The sequence below is a fragment of the Mustela putorius genome, unplaced genomic scaffold (assembly GCF_011764305.1).
Source record: "Mustela putorius furo isolate JIRA1106 unplaced genomic scaffold, ASM1176430v1.1 tig00003871_pilon_pilon_pilon, whole genome shotgun sequence".
NCBI classification, from domain to species: Eukaryota; Metazoa; Chordata; class Mammalia; order Carnivora; family Mustelidae; genus Mustela; species Mustela putorius.
In genome coordinates, this window is record NW_025422023.1 from 13,249,542 (window position 1) to 13,274,870 (window position 25,329).

The 25,329-nt window shown below is 34.3% G+C and overlaps 1 protein-coding gene across 2 annotated transcripts in view; it reads left to right on the forward strand.

The window, feature by feature from the left end:
- Nucleotides 1–20,678, forward strand: part of AIMP1 (aminoacyl tRNA synthetase complex interacting multifunctional protein 1) — a 31,866-nt gene extending 11,188 nt beyond the window's left edge. For both annotated transcript variants that reach the window (XM_004748119.3, XM_004748120.3), the window contains exons 3-7: nt 1,025–1,138; nt 3,579–3,743; nt 7,025–7,236; nt 12,001–12,169; nt 20,403–20,678. In XM_004748119.3, coding sequence (XP_004748176.1) covers nt 1,025–1,138; nt 3,579–3,743; nt 7,025–7,236; nt 12,001–12,169; nt 20,403–20,569 — 827 coding nt within the window. In that variant the 3' untranslated portion in view covers nt 20,570–20,678. The remainder of the gene's footprint in view (nt 1–1,024; nt 1,139–3,578; nt 3,744–7,024; nt 7,237–12,000; nt 12,170–20,402) is intronic.
- The last annotated feature ends 4,651 nt before the right edge of the window (nt 20,679–25,329 follow it).

Genomic DNA, 25,329 nt, shown 5'->3' on the forward strand with positions numbered 1-25,329 from the left:
ATATATAAAAAATAGGGTTAAGGCTCAAATAATGAACAGGTTTTTCACTTAAACGAATATGCAGTGGGTTACAGGAAAATTCTGCAGAATGTGAGACAGCTCTTCATTTTATAGGTATATCTAACATGTTTTAGGACATCTGTCATTCCTGAGTCCTGCCCAGTAAATGCCCAGAATGACTCCTATTATTTTTGACAACCAAAAATACTCCCACAGATTTTAAAAATCCTACCTAGAGAGCAGTAGCAACCCCACGGAGAGTCATTACTTTTCTTTTGTTCTTTTGTATACCTTATTTCTCACCTTTAACACATATACTATATCTTGAGGGGAATCTTTGAAGCTATTTCACTCATTGAATGTTTAGCTAGCTTAATGTTAGAGACATTAAGAGTAAAAGATTATTCAGGTACTTTTACAAGGTAATGATTTGGCTCAGTGGGCTAAGTCTGCCTTCGGCTCGGGTCATGATCTCGGGGTCCTGGGATCGAGTCCCGCATCGGGCTCTCTGCTCAGCAGGGAGCCTGCTTCCTTCTCTCTCTCTCTGCCTGCCTCTCAGTGTACTTTTAATTTCTCTCTGTCAAATAAATAAATAAAATCTTTAAAAAAAAAAAAGATGAAAGAAATGAGAATAGTTTTTTTTATGGTTGGCTATCATTAGATCTCCGGCTTTAAAAAACTAGTAATGTGTCTAATACTTGCCTCATTTTGATAGTTTATCTATTGTTGATACTTTGAGTCCAGTTCTTAAGTTGTGATTAGCATCTTTATGGAAGCTAGGAAATGAATCAAAAACAAAACTTTTCTGTTCCATTATTATTTCACAAATTTCCTTGCTTTTTCTCTATTTTAATTATCGTGTTATTATAATAAATATTAAACTAATAATAAAGAAGTTGGCAAACATTTGTTATTGGTATTATCCTAGTTACGTTTATACTGTTGTGCTCTTAAATCAGGTAGCATTCATAAGAAGCCTTTTAGAAAACATGTCTATATCTTACCTGGATTTTCTTAATCCCAGTTTTGCAGGCGACTTTGAGAGAAGAGAAGAAACTTCGAGTTGAAAATGCTAAATTAAAGAAAGAAATTGAAGAATTGAAACAAGAGCTAATTCAGGCAGAAATTCAAAATGGAGGTAATTAAATGTAGAAATGATAAGTTGTTTTGATTTATAATAATTATTATATCATTGATTGTTAAATTAGGTATTATGCTTGATTTCTCATTTTATCCTCACAGTAGCCCTTCTCATGCAATCGTTTTCCTTTACAGAAGAGAAGATGGATACTTAGAAAAGGCAAATGATCTTTCTTGAGCTCATGCAAAATGTGTAGATCTGGGGTGCAAACGCCTATGCTTTTATTGATGTTGAGCTTGTTTCCCTGTGTTTGTTGGCTCTCTCTATGTCTTTGAAAAAATGTTCAAGTCCTGTGCCCAATTTCATAGGATGATGACGATGATGATGATGATGATGATTTTTGGTGTTGATTATAAAAGTTCTGTATATATTTTGGATATTAAGCACTTAACAGATATATCATTTGGAAATACCTTCTCTCATTCAGTTGGTTGCCTTTTTATTTTGTCGATGGTTTCCTTTGCTGTGCAAAAGCTTTTTATTCTGGTATAGTCCTAGTAGTTTAGTTTTGTTTTTGTTTCCCTTGTCTCATGAGATATACTTAGAAAAATGTTGCTGCAGCTGATGTCAAATTACTGCCTGTATTTTCTTCTAGGAATTTTATGATTTCTGGTCTCACATTTAGGCCTTTAATCCATTTTAAGTTTACTTTTATGTATTGTGTAAGGAAATGGTCCAGTTTCATTCTTTTGCATGTAACTGTCCACTTTTCCCAACACTGTTTGTTGAAGACTGTCTTTTTTCTATTGTATATTCTTACCTTATCAGGGAAATCCTATTGTATGCCTGAAACTGATACAGCTTTATGTTCACTATACTTGAATTTTTTAAAAAAACTATTCCTTTTAATCTCTGTGCTACATACTTCAACTTGATCATCATTGTTCCTTATTAAATATCTACTGAAAATAAACTGTAATAATATATACCTGACATTTACTACATTTTAGTATATGCCAGGCACTGTGTGCCAAGTGCTTCACGTACATTATGTATTTTATCCTTTAAATTTTATGTGTACAAATGTCCTTGTTTTATACATGAGGAAATTGAAGCTTACAGATAAAAAGTAATTTGCCTGAAATAATTTTTAAGTTAATCAACTCAGCAGGTAATTATGATTTCAATTATTAATGTTGCAAATAAAATTTAAAATTTTATTGAATTATTTAAAGGTGGATAAATTTACATCATTTTAAAACAGTGGTAATAATAGCTCTATTACAATTTCAAAGTATCATACAGAAAGGCATTTGGTTGTATAATACAAAATCCTTCCTAGGTGAGTTAGGGAAGCCCAAGTATAGGGAAACTCTCTCTTACTACTTTCTTTCAAATTATCCTGTCAGTGAGTAAATTATTTCGAATGCTATAGTAGGAGCTCTACCCTTAGTGAGCTAAACAAAAATAAGGAAAAATCAATATAATGTGTGCTTACAGCCGTCAACTGAAGAGAACTTTGCTTGTCAATGGAAAATCTGATCTTTTCCAAGGCAAGGAGATTTAGAATACAGGTATAGAATTAAATGAGCAATTAAAATATTAACAATGTAAAACTGCTTTCCATTTTACCAGTTCTAAAAGATTGCCTTGGAACATTTTAAATTCTGACCTTATTAATGAAACGCTAAAGCAGTTCAATAATTTGAATTAAGGTGTTGCATTCTGTCAAATGGTGAAACATTAAATAAAGATAGATAGAGTGTCTTATTACTGAAAGAAGCAAGAGCCCCCAGAGAACTTAAAAATACCTCAGAAAAGTGGTCTGAATATTGGCCGGAATTTAAGCCACATCAGAATCCCTCATGAGATTTTACTTTTCCTTATTCACTAGGCTATGAGAGTTTTTAACATTGCTGAAGGAATTTTCTCCCTTAAAAAGTTGTTTTTTGAAATAAAATTATGGACACGTCTCTCCATTAATTCTGATATTGAAATGACTATTATTAAAACACTTTCCAGTTGATTGTTCAATATAAAAAAAAAAAAAAAAAACTGAGTAAAAACATGCCATCTTGCCAAACCGTGAGAGGATATTCTCTGGAGACAGACTGCCTGAGTAAAAATTCTTATTTTCCTACTCACTGTGTATGTGTTGGGCCAGTTTTTTAAGTTCTGTGTGGTTCATGTTGATCATCTTTAAATGGAGATGTGAATAAAACTTACTGCTTTAAAGGTATTTATGAGAATTATAAGAGTTAATTCATGTAAAGCATTTTGAAAAGTGGGATATAGTCTGTAACGAATATTAGTTATTGATGTTACCCATAATTTTCTCAGTTATTATTAAATGAGATATATTAACTTTTATCGTGGTTAAATGTACTTAATTTCTTGGCAGCCTTTTTATAATCTCAGAGAGTAAAGACTTGATCATTATATACAGTGAATTTTTCTTTTAAAAAGAACTCATAGTGACTTTTATTTTTTGTATCAGTGAAACAAGTACCATTTCCATCTGGTACTCTGCTGCAAGCTAATTCCACTGTTTCTGAAAATGTGATACAGTCTAGACCAATAACAACTATGACTTCTGCTACCAAAGAACAGATAGGAAGAGGAGCAGAAGAAAAGAAGATGAAAGAGAAAATTGAAGTGAAAGGTATTTTTTTTTTAAGGTATTTTTAACCTTTAAGGTTATTTGGTTTTTGACTGGTTTAAGAGATGTCAACATTTTTGGTAGTAATAGTGGTGTCAAAAAGAAAGTTGAAAACTTTATGAACAAGAATAAACAGTAGGATATTGTAACATAGAAACTGGTCCTAAAGGATGTGTGAAGATTGACTAGATTGATAGGGTAAGAATGTGGTATTTGAGGTAGAATATGTTTTTAACATAACTAAGAACATAGAAAGTAGAGATGATGGCGATTCACAGACCTGTACCCCTGGGGATAAAAATATATTATGTTTATTAAAAAAAAAAGAGAGATTAAGCATAAGGACCCATATGTAGTTCAGTATAACTAAACTTTAGTGTATATTCAATTTCAAAGAAGTCACAGGTAGAAAGTTAGCTTGGGACTAGTTGTGATGATATGGAAGGGATATTCTAGTCAAAGGAGAATGTCTGAACTAAGGCATGGGGGTGTAAAGATGTTAGGAACTCATAAAATCTGGAGTAGAAAGTATATCACCATCTGCTTAGACAGCCAAACCAGAAATCTTGTAGTTAACCTTACCCTGTTGTCCTCCCTCAATTCGCATACGTAACTGACCACCAAAACATATCTAGAACCCAGCTTTGTAGCTCCATTTTGTCAGGTGCTATCTTTGTTCAAGTTCTCATGATCTGTCATTTGAATTAAGCCTCATCTTTTCTAATTTATCTTTACCTTGCTGCTAAAGCTATTCTAATCATAAATCTGACTCCTTTTTTACCTAGTGTCCTTTATTCCTTTATAGACTTCATTTTTCCAGGTATGTCTAAAAAAAGTGCTTTTATAATTCATTACACACACCTCTCATAACACTTATACTCGCTTAAGAGTTTTTGGAAAATATAAAATGGCTGAGGAGTTTGTGAGTTAACCTAAGCCAATTAATTAAGCACCTAACGCTTGTCAGTTCCTTTTAGTAAATATCAGTAAATTTTCTTAGTTAGAAGTAGATGGGGGTTGTACATTTTCTACATAACTACATCACTAGTTGGTATGGTTAGAATGAAAGCAAGTCAAACTAATTCTTTCACTTTATAAATTATAAATTTATTAAGAAGTAGGCACAAAACAATCAGACAGCCTTTTTTAAGTATGATAAAGTTCATACCCAAAGGAAGATCTACTGCATTTGTGATTAGAGGATTAGTCAATCTTTTAGTCAAGTGAGACAATGGCGTCTTCCTTTGTGGGAGGAGGAAGCACACAAGATCAAATGGAGCTCTATGTTTAGAATGTCTCTCTTCAGTGGTACTTTTCTGTGATAATGGAAATGCTGTGTATTGCCAGATTCCAAAATTCTGTTCATGCTCAGGCTGTGGTTACCATACAAACTTTCGAGACTGTCACATGTGAGCATCACTAATATTTTAATGAAACGTTCTTAAAGTCTTTTATGATAACTAAGTTCTTGGTACAGATTTGGATATTTGCAGTCATGTCTGGAATGTAGATTCCAATGAAAGTATTTCAGATGCCTGGGAAGTAGATTAAAATGAAAAATACAAGTTGATATATAGATGTTCTGTTATACTGCATTATATCAAATACATAGATTATCACTCAAAGGTAACTGTTATTTAAGATTTTTAGTGTATTCTAGTATTTATATATTCTATATCATTTGGGTTTTTACCTTTAAAAAAAGTCTTTGCTATTATTTTACATAGAAAATGGAATTTTAAAAAATTTGTTAATTAGATTAAAAATTGCCCGTTATTTTTGAGCTAGCTTTACCTATTCTTTTATAAAATGTCTTCGTATAAATCGTGAATGTCCTTACACAAACTCATTCTTCCCTACTCCAGGCAGAATTATTCATCTCTGTGTTTCTACATTGTTTTGTCTATGTAATGTTTGTCACATATTCATTATGTGTATCTTCTTTAAAAGATATTTTTAGTGCCTTAGATTTCAGTAAATATTTGTTCAAAGATTAAATAAATAAGGATTTAGTTGAAAAGGAGTGCTTCTAAGCCATAACTGCCTGCTTATCTCTATCCTGTAGATTTCAGGTAAATAATTTATTTTGACTTAACTTTTTTCTCCTATAGAAGCTAAATGTAAACTATAGAAGCTAAATGTAAACTGAAGGAATATGAACTCTTTTTTTTTTTTTAAGATTTTGTTTATTTACTTTGAGAGTGAGAGAGAATCAGAGGGAGAAGCAGATGCCCTGCTGAGCAGGGAGCCCAATGCAGGACCCGATCCTGGGACTCCAGGATCATGACCTGAGCTAAAGGCAGTCGCTTAACCAACTGAGCCACCTCGGTGTCCTGGAATGTGAACTCTTCACAGGTTGCATTTCGATTCAGTGGCCAAAGTAATAAAATGCTAATAAGAGTTAGATTATTGACATATAAATAAGAGGAGGATTTTTAAAACATAATCAGAATAGGGGTGCCTGGGCAGCTCATTTGGTTAAGCATCAACCTTTGGCTCAGGTTGCAACTTTGTAGTCCTGGAATCAAACTTCATATCACCCCACATTGGGCTCAGCAGGGCTTCTGTTTCTCCCGCTGCTCCTCCCCACTGCTCTATATGCGTGCTCGCTCGCTCTCAAATAAAATCTTAAAAAAAAAAAATCAGAATAATATGTTCTCTTCTGCTCAAGTAGTTACTGTGTATAAACGTAAAGCCTAGTAAGCCTTCTGAGAAATATAGGAAGTGGAGAAATTCGTTGTTTACTTATTGGTGTAACTGAAGAGAAACATTTTATCAGTGAAGTTATATTTGATTGTAGTTCATTCTGTTAGCTAGTACTGATTGTGGTGTTCTTCCTAAATAAAGGATTTTTCCCTTTCTAAAGAGTCACAGTAAAGATTTTAAAGGATATTCTCCAGCTCCGTTTCAGGGAAAGGTAGATTTTCTCAAAAAAGGTCCATTTAGTAAACATCTTAAGCTTTGCAGACCAAAAAGTCATTTTTACAACTACTCTGCCATAGTGTAAAAGCATCCATAGACAATAATGTAAATGAATGAACATAGTTTACCAACTTCTACTCTGTTTTAAACTAGAGATTTAGACAGTTATTCAACAGAGAAACAGCCAAAATAAGATTCAAGATGTTATGACTTGAATAATTCTTTCCTTTTTTGTTATTTAAGTGAAGGTAGGAGATAAACATTCTTTTAAAGCTCATCAGTATTGATATTAGGGAGTTTTCCATACTTTATTTTATTTTTATTCTACTTCTGATGTTCAACCATTTATAAATATTTTTTAGGAGAGAAAAAGGAGAAAAAACAGCAGTCAGTAGCTGGAAGCATTGACTCTAAGCCAGTAGATGTTTCTCGTCTGGATCTTCGAGTTGGTTGTATCATCACTGCCAGAAAACATCCTGATGCAGATTCTTTATATGTGGAAGAAGTAGATGTTGGAGAAACAGCCCCAAGAACAGTTGTCAGTGGCCTGGTGAATCATGTTCCTCTTGAACAGGTAATCTGTACAGTTAAAATTACCTTTCCATACACGTCATTTTTTCTTAATGTTTTTCCTTATAATTTTGTATTATGTGACCATACAACATAAGCCAGTATTCATTAGTTCACTGATTAATTTTAGTAAAATAAATTTCACTTAAAAAGTACATGAAACTACCCAAAACTTGGAATAGCATTGTAAGTGAGGATCAAATTCATGAAGATAGAAAGAAGAAAGATGTATTATTTTTTCTGTTTTTAAAATATTTTTAGTTTGCTATTTTAAGTGTAATACAGTATAAATATTTTTATCATCATCATTCTTTCATGGAATTTTATTACTCCTTGATTTTTTAAATTACTGTTAATGTAAACCCAGAAAGCATCAATCTAAAATGTAAAAGTAAGAACAAGTCTTTTTTTTTTTTTTTTAAATAATTCAAATATTTTCATACTTGAAGCAAAAAGAGGAGAGGGGCTCATGGAGCTTAACCTTATAATTTTTAATGGTATTTCTTTATTTTTAAAAAGTGGATGTTTTGTATTTTGTTGTTACATAGGTATTTAAAATTTGTGTGTGTGTGTGTGTGTGTGTGTAGATACACACGTGTGTATTTCCAGTGACAGTGGAAAAAATTAGGCAGTATTTTAATTTGGTCTTTCAGAACATCTACAGTAATTTGAGGTATCTGTCTCTTTCTTCCACCCCATGGTGCTTTGGAGATACTGCAAAGGCTGTAGACTTCAACAGTAAAATAGTTGTGCTTCTCTGTTCATTGCCAGCTCTGTTGCTTATTGGCTTTGTGAGTGTGGCTAAATCCCTACATTCATTCATTCATTCATTCATTCATACTTTCAGATGCAGGTATTTCTTGGACACTGCAGGCACTGTTCTAGACAAGGGATAGAACAGTGAATTAAGGGGCGCCTGGGTGGCTCAGTGGGCTAAGCCACTGCCTTCAGCTCAGTTCATGATCTCAGGGTCCTGGGATCAAGTCCCACATCGGGCTCTCTGCTCAGCAGGGAGCCTGCTTCCCTCTCTCTCTCTCTGCCTGCCTCTGCCTACTTGTGATCTCTCTTTGTCAAAAAATTAAATTAAATCTTTAAAAAAAAAAAAAAAAAGAACAGTGAATGAAAATGATTGATAGATAGATTTGTTTAAAAAAAAAAAAAAAAGCCTGCCTTTGTGAAGCTCACAACCCTATGTGGGAGTCAGAAAATCACAATATATAGTATATTAAATAGTGATAATTATTAAAAAGAAAAGTAGAGAAAGAATCTAGGAGTTTTTGGAGTTACAGTGATGTTGTTTTATATAAAGTGGTAGGGAAGGCATCATAAAGAAAGTGATACTTAAGTGAAGGTCTAAGAAAATGAAGAAAAGTCCTATGTCTCCCTGGTAGAAGAGTATTACAGGCAGTTCTAAGTCAGATGCTTGCCTGGCATGTTCAAAGAACAGCAGGAAGCAGTGTCATTATAGCAGAGTCTATAGGGGGGAATGTCATGCAATATGAAATCAGAAATAAGGATAGGATGCCAAATAACGTAGAATCTTAGATCATTATAAAAACTGGCTTTTATTCTGAGTGTGTTGAAAGCCATTGGAAAACTGGTAAGCTAAGGAGAAATGTGGTCTGCCTCATATATTAGTAGGATCATCTGGCTGTTCTGTTGAGGGGAGAAAAATGGAAATAAGATTAGTGAAGAAGTTTCTATCTATATAAAAAGAGAGACTTGGTTCATTTGTGTGTGCTCCCCCCTTCCCACATTAGTCTTGTGTAGGCCCAGGACTTCTTCATAACTGCTTATGAAGTTAGGCTCAAGATGGCTGCACTTATGTCAGGGCTAGACTTGAGGTGGGTACAACCTTGTTTTTCTTGGCTTCCACAATATGTTTCTGATTAGGGTTTTCATTTTCCTTGGGTAAATGCCCAATTCACCCAGTGGGAGAATTACTATATTGTATGATAGTTCTATTTTCAGTTTTTTGAGGAACCTCTATACTGGTTCTCACAGTGGATGCACTGGTTTATATTTCCACCAACACTGCATGAGAGTTCTTTTTTTCTCCACATGCTTGCCAACACTATTTCTTGGCTTTTTGATAGTAGCAGTTTTGCTTGGTGTGAGGTGATATCTCATTGTGGTTTTGATTTGCATTTCCCTGATGAATAGTGATGTGAGCAGTTTTTCCTGTATCTCTTGGCCATCTGTATCTCTTCTTTGGTATCTACTCAGACCCTCTGCCCATTTTTAATTGGATTGTTTGTGGGGTTTTTTTGGTGTCAAATTGTATAAGTTCTTCATATATTTTGGATATTAACCCCTTATGGGAAATATCATTTGCAAATGTCTTCTCCCATTCAGTAGATTGCTTTTTTGTTTTGATGATGGTTTCCTTTGTTGTTCAAAAGCTTTTTATTTTGGTGCAGTCCCTGTAGTTTAATTTTGCTTTTGTTTCCCTTGCCTGAGGAGACTTACCTAGAAAAATATTTCTGTGGCCTGTGTCAAAGAAGTTACTGCCTATGTTTTCTCCAATTTTATGGTTTCAGGTCTTAGAGTTATGTCTTTATTTTTTTTTTTTTAAAGATTTTATTTATTTATTTGACAGAGAGAGATCACAAGTAGGCAGAGAGGCAGGCAGAGAGAGAGAGGAGGAAGCAGGCTCCCTGCTGAGCAGAGAGCCCGATGCGGGACTCGATCCCAGGACCCTGAGATCATGACCTGAGCCGAAGGCAGCGGCTTAACCCACTGAGCCACCCAGGCGCCCAGAGTTAGGTCTTTAATCCATTTGAGTTTATTATTGGGTATGGTTTAAGAAGGTGGCCTAGGGGCCCCTGGGTGGCTCAGTGGGTTAAGCCGCTGCCTTCAGCTCAGGTCATGATCTCAGGGTCCTGGGATCAAGTCCCATATCAGGCTCTCTGCTCAGCAGGGAGCCTACTTCCTCCTCTCTCTTTCTGCTTGCCTCTGCCTACTTGTGTCAAATAAATAAATAAAATCTTAAAAAAAAAAAAAAAAAAGAAGGTGGCCTAGTTTTCTTTTTTTTTTTTTAATTTTCCCAGCACCAAATGTTGAAAAAACTCTTTTCCCCATTATATATTCTTGCCTCCTTTGTCGTAGATTTTCTGGACTCTCTATTTTATTCCATTGATTTATGTGTCTGTTTTTGTGCCAGTACCACACTGTTTTGATTACTACAGCTTTGTAATATATCTGAAATCTGGGATTATACCTCCAGTTTTATTCTTTTCAAGATTGCTCTGGCTGAGAATATGCTTATGGCTAGAATAACTTTCTTTCATGCCTGTTCTTGCCCTGGGCAGGGTTTACTTTTAGTGCTGTTGAGGGGCTTCTGAGCTCACTGGTGGGCCAGCACTCATCTTAACTGTCCGCAGTTAGCCTCTGCAACAGCTACAGGAATATGAAGGGTAAAGCTTGCACCCTGAGCAGGCTACAATGAGGCCTTCTTGCAGGAATTGTGGTTATGCTGGTGTATAGGGTTATTGCCCCTTCTTTCCAGGGCAGGATTCACTTTGGAATGACATGACTTGCCTGCCTTCGGTGTTTGAGTAGTAGAATCTGCTTTGGAAGGGCACTTCCTGATGCAGGTAAACTGGGGGTATTTGGCTACCAGGAATGCTGGGATGGGGGCATGGGCTGTTGGTAAGTTAGATGGAGAGAGATAGCATCAGCTCCTGCAAGCCTCAGGCTATCAAGGAGGTGGAGGGCAAGAAAAATGACGCCCTCTAGCCCTTCTTTCTTTCCCAGAGATATTTCCTGTAGCTCTCTGTCTCTCTAGCTCATCCCAAGATTAGTCCGTAAATCTCCTTCACATATACCTCAAGCACTTTCAAACTGCTGCTTTTGCACTATATCTAGTGATGGCTCTTTTAGTGTGGAGACTCGATTTACCAACACGCCTTGGTTTTCCCAGTTAAGCCCTGTTTATTTTAAAAGCTTCTAGAGTTAAGTCCTGCTGATATTCAAAGCAAGTGGTTATGAAGACTCATTTTCCCAGTTTGGGTCCATCTGACCCTCTTCACTCACCTGTGTTTGTGATATTCATCCTGTTTGTAGTTATTTGCCAGCATTCCTGACTGTGTCTCCACTCCTATCCTTTTCGATGTTGTCTTCTCTCTAGTGTGGATGATCTTACTCTGTCAGTCTGGAGGTCGATTTCAGAGTTAATTGTAATAGATGTAGTTATTTCATTGGTGTGTCCATGGGACTATGTAAGGTTGGGATCCTTCTACTCTGTACCTGTCTATCTGATAGAGTCCCAAGAGTAATTTTTAAAGTAAGAAATGGATCTTGCAGAGTATTGGAAATGACGAAATAGGTAAGGATTTTTCATTATTTTAATGCTAACACTAAGCTAAATGCTTTACATACATATTATAATATAATCCTAGACTTGGCTTTTTAAATTTGCTATCATTTTCCTCATTTTGTGAGGAAAAGCAATTCAACTTTATATAATCTCATTGCTGGTACATGGCAGCTAAATTCAAAACCAAATCTGTTTCATCTAAAACTTATTTAACTGAAAAGTTTTGCCTCTTTTCCTTCAACTGTAATGTACTGTCAGTTTGTGGAATTTTTTTTTTCAGGGTTTATGTACAACTTCTTAATAAGAATAAAAGATTTTGGACAGAGAGATAAATAAACATTGACAAAAGTATACATTTTACATTTAGCTATTAGATGTACCTTAATGTATTCTAGCTATGATAATCTAAATCCCTGTACATCATTAATCACCAGTTTATGTTTCACACAGATGCAAAATCGGATGGTGATTTTACTTTGTAACCTGAAACCTGCAAAGATGAGGGGGGTAATATCTCAAGCAATGGTGATGTGTGCTAGTTCACCTGAGAAGGTTGAAATCTTGGCACCTCCTAATGGGTCTGTTCCTGGAGACAGAATTGTTTTTGATGCTTTTCCTGGTAAGTATTTATTAGTCATTATTTAAAACAGTTTGGGAACCATCGTTTTCTTCTAATGTTTAGTTTAAAATCAATCTTGTGTATGACTCCAAGGCTTTACTTTTAAGTGACCGTTATTACTGAGATTTTATTACTGAATTTCTTGAGATTGGTTCGAGATTGCTCATTAAGCACAGCCATCTATCTAACCATCACCCTCCCCATGAATGCACACATTGCATAAAATACTAGAGAGAGTTTGCTTAGGAAAATGCTAATAATACTTACATAGTAGAAGAGTGTGATACGGATAGTAGAAGAGTGTGATATGGATAGAGAACTGATTGATGTGCTGCAGAATCTTTGAAACTATAGATTATCTCAGGATACAGCACAGGAAAACAGAAGAAAAGTTCATGTGTAATTCTCGAAGAAATGTGTAATTCTCAAAGTCCATCTAATAATGTGTTTGCATATGCAAATGTATATGCATATGCAAATACATTATTATGCTATTACTTTAGGATATAGAGGAAAATCTCTGAATTAAAACTTGTATTTATTGCAGTCATCTCAAAGGAGGTTACTTTTCATTTTGCTTGTTTTCTCCAGTAAAATGCTTCTGAGACAGATAAAACTTCATAATGTGTGAAAAAGTTTCTTCAAGTAGATCTTTGAGGCAAAAGAACTTATCAGATACAGAATAACTATTTCCTTAATAAAAGGAGGTGGAAATAGTTAGAAATCAAAAGATTGCATTTACTTAAAGGATGTTCATTTGATTAGAGTAATAGGGAAAGTAGAAACAAAATCAGATCTAAAAGTCAGAATTGATTTGGAGATAGATTTACAGAAACAGCTGATATGATTAGATGGACCTGCTTTTTTAATCCTATGTTAACTGTATTGTGTTTGATAAAATATTAGGATTTGAAGAATTTTAACATTGGACTAAGAAAATGTGGATGAAAGCATGGGATTAATTTTCTCGAAATTTGCTCACCCCTCCTAATCAAAAGTAGACTAATCTAAAAAATAAAGGCATTGTTTAGCAAGTATCTGTGGCTTTGAATGGATGTAAATGTCTTGATTGTCTAGATTGGAAACCATAATGGTCTGTGCTCTAAGACTCTTTCTTGTTAAACTAGATTTTGGGAAAATCCCATTTAGAATCATTTCTTAAAGCAGCATAATGGCCTTTGATTCTAGGAGCATATAATTATCACTCTGCTACCACAATATCAGAACACCTCTCCAAACCTCACACTTGGGGGTAAATCATCATTTGTATACCTGACAAACCTGAAATTTTATTGAGAAGTCTTACTCACTAAACTGGGATAGAATGACAGTAAAAGTAAACGTTTTCTTTTAAAATTCAGCATGCATTTTTTAAAAAGGAAATTCTTGTTACCTTTCCAACTTAAGATTTGCCTTTCTTTCTATTTAAACACTTAAGATTTAGTACGTTTTCTTTAGGTTTTATTTTCTGATGTAAATTGTAAGAGTTACATGCTTAGAACTGGAAGAAATAATCTACTTTAACCCACTATTTTACTGATTTAATTTGGGGTGTAACAAAACTTAGCTACTTTCTTAACATGATATAGAGTTTAGTGAAGAGATCAAACAATAAATGTGCCAGAATTTCTAATACTGTAGCATTTTTGTTTGTTGATTGTTGCTTTCTGGGAATTAATACAGACTATTTCATTAATGAATGCTTATATTCTTTTATTTCTGTGACTGTTTTCATTCCCTTATCCGAAAGAATTAACAGGTGATATTTCAGCCATTGAATCAGCTTTATCTGAATGCTGTTGATGAATAAATTGAAAGATTTTCTTTAGTCAGTGACTTAGCATTAGAGATGCTAATAGCCCCATATGGATTTCTTCTCCTCACTATATTCTTTAATCTATCTGTTTGGCTCGTTGTGTGTTTATATTTACATTGTTCCAAAGTCAGATATTTTGTGCAAATTCATAGTTTCTCCTTGTGCTTCAGCACATGGATTTGTGGAGAAGGTATGAAAAATAGTTGTAAAGTGAAAAGAAACAATAAAATGAAATGAATAAAATAAAATGAAAAAATAAAAATGGCCCATGAGGTTACTTTCTTATCACTTATAATAGCTTAACCAAGGTAAATGACATCAAGTAATTGATAGATTTTAGGATATGAGGTTTGTTAATGTTCATCTTGCTTATGCATCCACATCAGTTGCTTCTGTAACAGTAAATCTGAAAGGAAATAACAGTTAATACAACACAAAAGGCCGTTACTTTCACTGTTGTTTTTTTCTTTTCCAGTGAGGGCCATGATTTATCAGTGCTTTATTTTTCAGCATCTGTTTTACATTTTAGAGCTTAAGCTGTCTGCTGGACATTTTGATGTTCACTTGATGTGCTTAGTGTCTAGAGACTTAACATTTCATGTTATATAAAGTGTGGTATAGAACTTGTAGTTGGGGCTCAAACTTTTGAAGTGCTATTTGACCTTGAAAAGGCTTTAGCCTAACTACTGTTTATTCCAACTACAAATCCAAAAAGTACATAGAGTTTAGAAGATGCCAAATAATACTTTTGTAACAATGACTAGAAACCCTCACCACCCAGTATTTTTTAAGTTTTCAATACATGAAGCTATGCGTTTTAGTATTTAAATATGGTAACTAGTCCCAAAGCACGAAGCAAAAATAGCTTGAAAATAATACTATAGCTAGAAGACAATGGCAGTGACAGCCACTTTTTGACAGTGCACTGTTTTGTCTAGTAATAAATGAGAATTTGCATTCAGACTTTTAACTTCCAAGATCATGCTTCTTTTTATTGATACTGTCTTATTAATAAATGTAATTAATGGTTAATCACAAAGCATATATGATATATAAAAGAGTGTTGAATTTTTTGATCCATTTATTATTAAAAATATATTTGTCTAAATTTGATTTTTCAAACTTGTCTATATTTGATTCTTCTCTCCAAACTCATTTCAGTCAGGTTTCTCTGCTCACTTTTCCCAGAACTGTTCTGATCAAGATCATGAATTAATCTCTGTAGCTAAATATTCATGGCTAGTTTTTAGTCTTTTTCTTAAGTAACTTGGTTTCTGGCACCACATTCTCCTGGTGGTCCTTTCATTGGCTGCCCTTCTTATCTCCTTTGCTGATTCTTCCTTACCTCCATGACCTAGCACTGAAGTATTCCAGACCTTGGTCTTTGCCCTCTTTTTTCCCCCACATTTGGCCTCTTCTATTTTCCTTCCCATGTTTCTGTTTTCTTGGCTTTTCTTTTTCTTGCTTTTCTTTACCTAGCTGCTTGCTAGACTTTTTCACTAATATATACCGAGGAAGAAGAGATATCCCTACCATTCCCCTAGAATTCCCTTTTTCCATAGTATTTCCCATCTTACCTCAAGGAACTCCTTTCTCCCAACTTCTTTTTATTTTTTCAAATATCTTCTTCAGCTAATCCTAGTATTTGTACCTTTTGAGTATATCTAAAATCATTCTCATCTATGCCACTACCGGTTTGGTCCTTGTGCCAACATCTTTGGTTGGGAAGTCAGAACCTTCTAAATGATCTCCCTTGCCCTTCTTCCATCTACTTTCAGTGATATCAGGGAGATGGATGTAAGTCAGATTGTATTAGTCCTTTGCTCAGAACTATTAAAAAGCTTTTTATTTGACCCAGAGTACAAGCCCAGGCTCTTACAGTGGCTTCCCATTATCTCCATTTACCTCATGTACTCTACAGATCTTCAGTGATCACTCCAACCGAGCCATTGGCTCTTTCCCCGGTTAGCTACATGCCTTGGTTCCTCATCCTATTGAAATTTTAAAAATGTTATCTGTTTGTTTTTTCTTCAAAGCAATTAACATCTAATATACTATACATTATTTATTGTTGGCCCACACAGAAATGTAAGCATCATGGAATCAAGATTTCTGGGTTTTTTTTTTGTTGTTGTTGTTATGATGGTGGTTATTCACTGCTGTATTCCTAGCATCTGGAGAATTGCCTGGCATAGAGTAGGAGCTCAGTAAATTGCTTAATGAATAGACAGAAAGAAATCTACTTTTAAAACATGTGAAAAAGCAACAACTCCTGCCCCCAAGTATTTGGAGAACAGGCCCGAGCATCTGCTTTCATTATTGTTAGGATCATTCCTGGAACCGCCAAACCACTTTTCTCTATAGATTAGCTTTGAAAAAATTAATTCACTTTTTTTCTTTTAGATTTTATTTATTTATTTGAAAGAAAAAGAGCACAAGTAGGGGGAGGGGCGGAGGGAGAAGGACAAGCAGACTCCCCGCTAAGCAGGAGACTTGCCACAGGGCTAGATCCTGGGACCCTGAGATCATGACCTGATCGGAAGTTTAGATGCTTAACTGACAGAGCCACTCAGGCACTCCAAATTAATTGACTTTTATTTGCAAAGTTATACTTTAGTTTTTGTGCCACAGTTGGCAATAGTTAAAATTATTATATCTCAAAAACTCAGTTAAACATAAAATAATTCATTTATTTATGCTATGCTTTTTATGGGCATGGCAGCTATCAAAGAGAAGCTGATAATCAGTGAGCATCCTGTGTAAAAGAGTAGCCTAATTAAAATGAAGTTTCTTGTTCTTATTCCAGACTTGTGAATAACTGGGACTTTGGAATTTGCATTTATTGCTTTTTATAGGTTTTAAATCCTGAGAAGGTGGTCACAGCATTTTACATCTGTACAAACTCCTTTCTAAACTATTTCCTGTTCCCTATATGCTTTGTTTACAGTGAGTTGGCCTAAAATAGTCTCTGAAGGATTAGTTCTATTACATTATGTGTAACCATTTCCAAATGGTGATTATTGGCATGCATTTAGCAATTTCAGAGGCTCTGCAGTTTTTAGGTTTAAGAACTTTTGTTGATATCATTGAACATTGAACTTCTTTGGATAGCCATTTCAAAAAGATTAAAAAAAAAGGAAAATAAGATTAGAAGGACATAATACACAGGAATGATGAAAAAGACTTCTCTGGACAATATAGTTTCTTAAAAAACAGTTATTTAAAATATTAGGTGTGTTTTTCATGGCAGATGATTTAAATTTGTATTTCAAACTAGCTTTATATGCTACCAAATAATGTATTATTGAGAAACATTTTGAGTAAGCATTTAAGACTTGTCAACTCTAATTTATATTCAGTTATAATGTGACATGTTTTAGTTATAATCTCAATTTTATTTGTCTGAATCACGTTTCATTTATTGGTTAAAGTCTCACAACTACATTCGGAGTGTTCAGGTATTGAGTCTGGTGTGTTGAAAGTAACAGCCATGCTTTAGAGGTTTCTTTTAGTAGTTTCTAGTTTAGATTTAGTTCAAGTATTTGTTCCTAGAAAATTATTAGTCTTCTTTAAGAACTTAAAGCTTAAGATCTTGACTCTGCAGTGCTGGGTGACCTAGGAAACTTTGTGAGGCTCACCTTTTTTATCTATAAAAAGGAGTTTTTAATGGTATCTATATTGTGTGGGTTTTGTGAGGTTTAACTTTGGCAACACTTAGCTACCTGCTTGATATTTTAAGTTCTTAGCTGTAACCTTTGTACCTCAATTTGCTCCTCTGTAAAATGGGGGTAATTAATAGTATTTATGTAGTGTACTGAGAGGATTGAGTGAGTAAATATATGTAAAGCACTTAGTGTACTGATAGTATAGTAAGCACTATGTGCTAGTATGAGTATTATTTTGTATACATGTCAGTATCTTCCTAGATCTGAGAAGCTTAGTTTTGTGCTGCATCACAGTTTTATGTCTGCATTTATTAAGAACTCACACAATCTGTACTCTTGATAAGAAGCTTTCACACAAATCTGGGATGCTCTGCTTCTTAAATTAATTCATTATTCTTTTTTGGGTGGGCTGGGGGAATTCAAAGTTAGTCTCCCTGAATAATATGTCTGACTCCAGCTTTGTAGAATTCTGGAATGCCCACTTCCCCACATGCTCTGTGTATAAGCAAAGTAGGATTATGTTTGTAGACTAAGGAATAGTTTAGAAACAAACAAAAAAAAAACTCTTGCAGATACTTTATATATTGATATTTTTTCCTATTGTTTATTAATTAGTTCTCTGTTGTCCAATCAAATGCTCCTAAAAGAATAAGAGAAATCCTTATCTTTTATACTGGTCTTTCAGCTTTAGTTTCATTGCATGTTCTTCTGGAATAGATACATCATTTAACTAACTATTCTGTCATCCCTGAAAACCTGCATACCAGAGGACAGTTTTGTTTGTTCTTGCCAGTTTCATGGCAGTTTCTAAAGCACTAATAAAGAACAAAATCACTACGGCCAACCAATTTCCTCAGTTTTGTTCCTGTTGTATGAGTGGAGAATAAAAACTAGTGTAGGTAATGAGATATAATCAGAATATAAAATATAATTAGTTCAGTAATGTTAAAAGATTCTTTTTAAAGTAATTGCAGAAGATTTGAAGTTGGTATTCACTTTAGAAAAGATCTAGAAGGTTCTATTTCTGTCATTACTGAATTAGACTTCAGAAAAACTTTTTATTACCTTCAGGAAAGCAGTTTTTATTTCACATTAGTGCTTAAGAGATATGTTGCTTTTTCTTCATTGTTTCTTGAACTGATTCTTTTTCTTTTCTTTTCTTTTCTTTTTTTAAGATTTTATTTATTTGCCAGAGAGAGAGAGAGAGAGCACAAGTAGGCAGAGTGGCAGGCAGGGGAAGAGGGAGAAGCAGGCTATCTGCTGAACAGGGAGCCCCATGTGGGGCTCCATCCCAGGACCCTGGAATCATGATCCAAGCTGAAGGCAGCCGCTTAACTGACTGAGCCGCCCAGGCACCCCGAATTGATTCTTTATTCCAAGTGTTATTGAACATCCCGAGCTACCAAAATGATGTTATATTAAACTTTAATTTCTGCTTTCTTATCAGTCATTAAATAGAGGGGTTGTTTGGTATATTGGTGCTAAGTAGACCAGATGCATTTTACAATATATTTGTCTTTTGTTGATGATAAACTTTTAGTGTGGTTTATGATAAAGAGAGGATGGATTATTATCCACATGTGAGAATGTTATTTCTTTTCTAAAGAATAGTTTATCAGGAGGCAAGATTCTGTACTAGCAGAACACAGGTTTTGGTGTCAAATTATAATTTGTTGATCATGTAGCTTTGAGCAATTTATCTTCTCTGAACACCAGTTTCCTTATATTTAAAATCAGAGTATTGTGTGCATTGTTTGCAACAGTATATATTTCTTGTGCTTAGCAAATGCTTGTACTTGTCTCCTTACTAAACCTTTTTATCTCTTTCCATCTCGTCAAATGGAATGGGCAGCAGATGAAACCCAAAATAGTTACTGTATTTAGCTAGATAATCTTAATATTTAACCCATTCTCTAGTATCAGTAAGAAATCTTTAAGCACTGTAGCAGCAATCACATAAGCTGTTTGTGCCACATGTAAAAATATAACATATCAAATTATGCTCTCATCTTTTCACAGTTTTTCTGTCTATATAGTGACAAAATGAGTATCTTATATTTTTGTTTTAATAATTTGGGGAATAAATTCTCTTAGCTGTATTACCTGTAGAAATATTTATTATAAGAGTAAAAAATAATCTTTCACATCTGTATAGAAATGACAAAATATTTTTTTTGTGTGTGTGTCCATATTTAGTTTTGTTTTAACAAAGCAACTTGTACAATTTAATGTTTAAAACTGAGTATCATCTTTACAGTGAAACAAACAAAAATTATTTTTATTTTTATTTATTTTTTTAAATTTATTTTCAGTGTTCCAGAATTCATTGTTTATGCACTACACCCAGTGCACCATGCATTATGTGCCCTAATAAACAAAATTACAATAGAGAATATCAACTTTAAATAATATCCTACAGGTTGTGCTGATCCTCCCATTAGTGGGGCTCAAGCCATCATTAGGAGAGAATTTTATTTTAAAAAGTCATCTTAAACTGCAAGGGTGTCCCTTAAACATCACGATTAAACATGTCAAAGGAGAAGCCATGTTAGGAAATGACAAATTATTTTATTTTACCAATCAATAATATAAACTGCTGATGACATAAAAAAATAAGTGTTAATAAGTAAGTGTTAAAAAATTCTGATCAGGTTTAAAGATCAGAAAGTGTTGCTTAGACAGTTCAACAGAAATCTCTATAGATAATTTATTTAATATGTTAGCTATGTAACTTTTTTTTTCACCCCAATAGGAGAACCTGACAAGGAGCTGAATCCTAAGAAGAAGATTTGGGAGCAGATCCAGCCTGATCTCTTTACTAATGATGAGTGTGTGGCTACATACAAAGGAGCTCCCTTTGAGGTGAAAGGGAAGGGAGTGTGTAGGGCTCAAACTATGACCAACAGTGGAATAAAATAAAATTAAATGCTTCATTTACTGAACTACATTGGAGAAAACTTTATAACAATAAAAAGAAATACATTTGTCAATATAACATAAAAATAAAAAGAAATACTTGTTCCTGAAATATAACTGGCTTTTTTGTGTGTTATTTCTCTTGTAGACTTGACCAGTCTTTTAATGGTCTACGTTGTTTTTAATTGGTTAAAGAAACCTACATTTTTACCTACGGTTTTTGCTCCCTTATAATTTAGGAAGGAAATCATCTGTGTTTTGTGAGGATGTATTTTTTTGCAGGGATGTTGGTTATCAGATTGTTTTTCTTGATACATTTAGATAACTTGAACTAGATGAACATTCAGTTTCCTATTTGTAGGTACATAATGCCTAGTATATTGTATATCTGTATTATAAACGTCTTCTCTTCAGAAATAACAAGTTAGAATTTTCATCAAACTTATTAACTGGTCATATTGTAATAATATTGAAAAGGACCAACTGTTGATTCTAGAAAGCCAGATATCATAAAAGCTCAGAGACATGGCATTTGAACATTATTGCTATTGCTTACCTAAGTAATCAGAGAGGTATACTTAAGGTGACTTTTTTAAAAAGAATGAGATTTATAACTGTGTACTGAACTTTTTCTTTCCATGTGGCAAAATAATTAGTAATAAATGTCGACTAACTATAAAGAGTAAATATATGTCAAAGTGTTGCCAGTGCAGTTTCCAGTAAGTTGATGTAAAAGCAATAGTCTACTTTTTAAAATTCTAGGTTATTATAAACTGGCTACCTAGCTGGTTTATAGGCTACTATACAGTTTACTGGCTACCTAATTAAAGAATATTTGTAGGTTATTTCTTTTAGAAGAGCATTTAAGATTGATATATTTCCATTTTTCATGTACTATCATACTGTCAGTATATTAAGAAATTGTTATCAAAGTTAACATACATCTATATTAAGGTGTCAAATGACTGTTTTTCACTCATCTTAACAGATATTGTAGGAACAGTGAAAATTAACTTAGGAATTAGGAGCTTTCAAGTTCACCAGCCTTGAGATGATGATTGATGATTTGGGCTGCTGAAAAGTTACTGTTTAAAAGAAAAATTACACAGTATTTTAGCTGTTCATAGCCTCTGATGGAGAGGCAAAACAAAAAAATTTAAAACAACCCTGCATGCCAGATTTTAAAAGGTCTAATTAAATTTCATTTATTGAAGTCCATGAAGTTCTGGTAGGCCAGTTTTGTCGTCTTTCTCAAAAACTAACTATTAACAGCATCAATAATAACTGTTGACAACTAAAGACAAATGAACATCAGAAGTTATTTTATACTGAGGATGTATTATTTTGGAAATAAGACTATGACAAAGTCTTGTGATTCTGTATTTTCCAATTTTCCCAATTATATTACATTTCTTTAATACAAATTAAAGAATGTGTCAACTACTTAGGTAGTTGAAATACTTATTCCCAATTTTTATTTATTTTTTAAGTTGTTGTTGTTGTTGTTTTTCAATTTGAGAGAGAGAGAGAGATCACGAGCAGAGGGGAGGGTAGAGAAAGAAGCAGACTTCCCTGCTGAGCAGGGAGCACTTTGTAGTGCTCCATCCCAGGACCCTGGGATCATGACCAGAGCTGAAGGCAGATGCTTAACTGACTGAGCTGCCCAGGCTCCCAGTTCCCAATTTTTAAAGTTACATAATGCATTAATCAAGTTATCAATACAGGCCCATTATTAGTCATTGTTTTTATAGAAAAAAGTTGTTTGAATTGTATTGCTGCGATGAGAGAGCTCTTACAGGATTAACAACAAAAATGGCATTTTCGTGAACTAGACATAAACCTTTTGGCTTTGACTGGTATTCAGCCCTTTAAGGAGTTCAACAGTAGAAGATGGTGTGAGGTCACGGTCTAAACAGTTGGTGCCTCTTGACCTCTGTTTATGTTGTGTGAAATAACCAGGAGGGGAAAATTTGACCCTCCCCCAAGATGCTTTCTTATGCAAGGTTGGTGTACTATCTTACAGTGAATGTTGGGAGTACTGATTTTTCTTAAATTTAGAAGTTCCATGTGTATTATTCTTTTGAGATGAGTCATTTTCAGGACATGTTGATTTTAACATAAAATTGAAAATTTTTCCCCCTGCCTTGCTTTTACCAAGAACATTAAGTACTGTATGGATACAAGAACATTAAGTGCCTGCCAAACAGATACTTTGTTGTTGCTTTTTAAAAATATTCAAAGTAACTTGTGGCCGTTTAATAGCATGTCAGCAAAGTAGGGTGTAGATAGGGCCCTGAAGAGCAACATTAGTAACTTTAACCGGGTCCCAGAATCTTTGCCTTGCCTTTGCAGGTTCAGAAACCTGCATTTGTAGATGGCTGTCAGAGATGCTAAGATATCCATAGAGCTTAGTATTGGTTTTGAAGCCAAATTACCTAGTTTTGATTCCTGGCTCTACAAGTTAAATGTGTGTGTAAGCTTGGGCAACTCCTTATTCTTTATATACTTTACTCCCCTCATTTAAGATGGGTATAATAAAATATTTATCTCAGAGTTATGAAGATTGTGGGAGTTAGTAGCCACAGAGTACTTAAAACAATTCCTAGAATATAATACATATTATGATCCCAGTTTATGGTAGGGTTGCTCCTTTTCCAGAAACTAGTGTTCTTGGGATTTCCTGAGAAGTTGAACTCTTGTTCAGAACATTACGTAGTGTATGTATATGAAGCCCCAGGAGGCTGTGGTCCTCTTTCTCAGGACCTCATTGTTCCTCTGTACCAGGAACAATGTACCCTTGCTAAAGATGTTCTTCATTGCATTACCGAAATTTTCTCTATTATCCATGCCCTCCCACTGGCATCTGTTGTTTAAATATTTAGATACTGACCATCCCTGTTCATAGATGCCCTTTGACTGGTTTAGTATTAATGATAGCTTTAAATAGTTTTGCAATTTTTTTAAAGATTCTATTTATTCTATTTATTTATTAGAGAGAGGGAGAGAGCATGAGCTGGGGGAGGGGCAGAGGGAGAAGCAGACTTCCTGCTGAGCAGGGAGCCTGAGATGGGGCTCTATCCCAGGACCCTGGAATCACAACCTGAGGTAAAGGCAGATACTTAACTGACTGAGACACCCAGGGACTCTTATAATTTTCTTAGACTAGGAAGACAGTATTTCTCACTGCTGTGTTTTAGTTTAATATAAATAGAAGCAATTCTATTTTTAAGTTCTTGGTCAGTGGGGAAACACTTCACTCTGAGTTTAACAGGAGCATTAAAGGAACACGAGTACACCTCAGCTTTCCAGGGAAATTTTATGTTGTACCTTTAAAAATACAAAAATAACAGAAGTACTCAGTATTAACTGTGTACTTTAGCTACATGAATTGTGACACAAATTCTGGTTCTAAGTCCTATTGCAACAGTGTGAAAACTAAAACTTTATCACCAAGATACCAAATAAAAACTCGGGAAGAAAATGAATGTAACTCAACTAACGATAATACTACAAATTGCTGTCTGTGGAGAAAAGTAAAGACTCTCCAAAATTTCCAATTAATTAATTTCCAAAATTTCAATTAAGGAATAAACCATGCCCTTCTCCAACAAAAGGGGGGAACATTAATTAATATTATTATATTAAACATATTAAATAATATATTAAATATATTAAATAATATAATTAATTAGGGGAAATATATTAATAATACCTCTAATGGATTTTCTTATAGGATTATTACTAAGATATGTAGTGCTTTATAGCTAACAAAGTACTTTTACACATTCTACCTATTTTTTAACTCCATAGAAGTAGCCCAGCCATCTCATTTTACCCCAAAGAACTAACAGAAAAGTTAAATAAAATGCCTGTGCTAAGGTGTAACTAGCTGAACCCTAGATCTTCTTACTAATCCTGTGCTCTTCTCCATTATAATACAATTCCCATGTGAGTTATATGTCCTGTGTTTTCTTTTATTTGGGTGAGAAACAACTTCTTTGTTTAAACTTTAGAAAGAGATAGTGATAAAGTCCCTAAACTCTAGTAGTTCATGAAAGGACATTAGGATGACTCCATTAGTGGAGTATTTAAGAGACTCTAAAAGAACAGGTGAGATCATTAAATACTCCTTTGGGGTTGTTGGTTATAAAGATAATTTATCAACTTTTTCTTTTTGTTGCAGAAATTCTTGGGAAGAACCTCTTGGTAAAACCAGGCTGCTGCTACTGGCAGCATTACTTTGTTTTTGTTTTTATTAACATATACTGTATTATTTGTTCAGGGGTACAGGTCTGTGATTTGTCAGTCTTACACAATTCACAGCAGTCATCATAGCACATGCCCTTCCCAGTGTCTATCACCCAGCCATTCCATCCCTCCCACTGTCCCCTACCCCTAGCAACCCTCAGTTTCCTGAGATTGAGTCTCTTATGGTTTGTCTCTCTCTCTGGTTTCATCTTGTTTCATTTTTCTCTGCCTTACCCTATGATCATCTGTCTTGTTTCTCAAATTCCTTATATCAGTGAGGTCATGATGATAATCGTCTTTCTCTGATAGATTATTTCACTTAGCATAATAACCTCTAGTTCCATCCACACCATTGCAAAGGCAAGATTTCGGTTTTTGATGGCTGCATAGTCTATATAATGGAATATTATCCATTCATCTGTTGATGAACATCTAGGCTCTTTCCATAGTTTGGCTATTGTGGACATTGCTACTATAAACATTGGGGTGCATGTGCCCCTTTGAATCACTACATT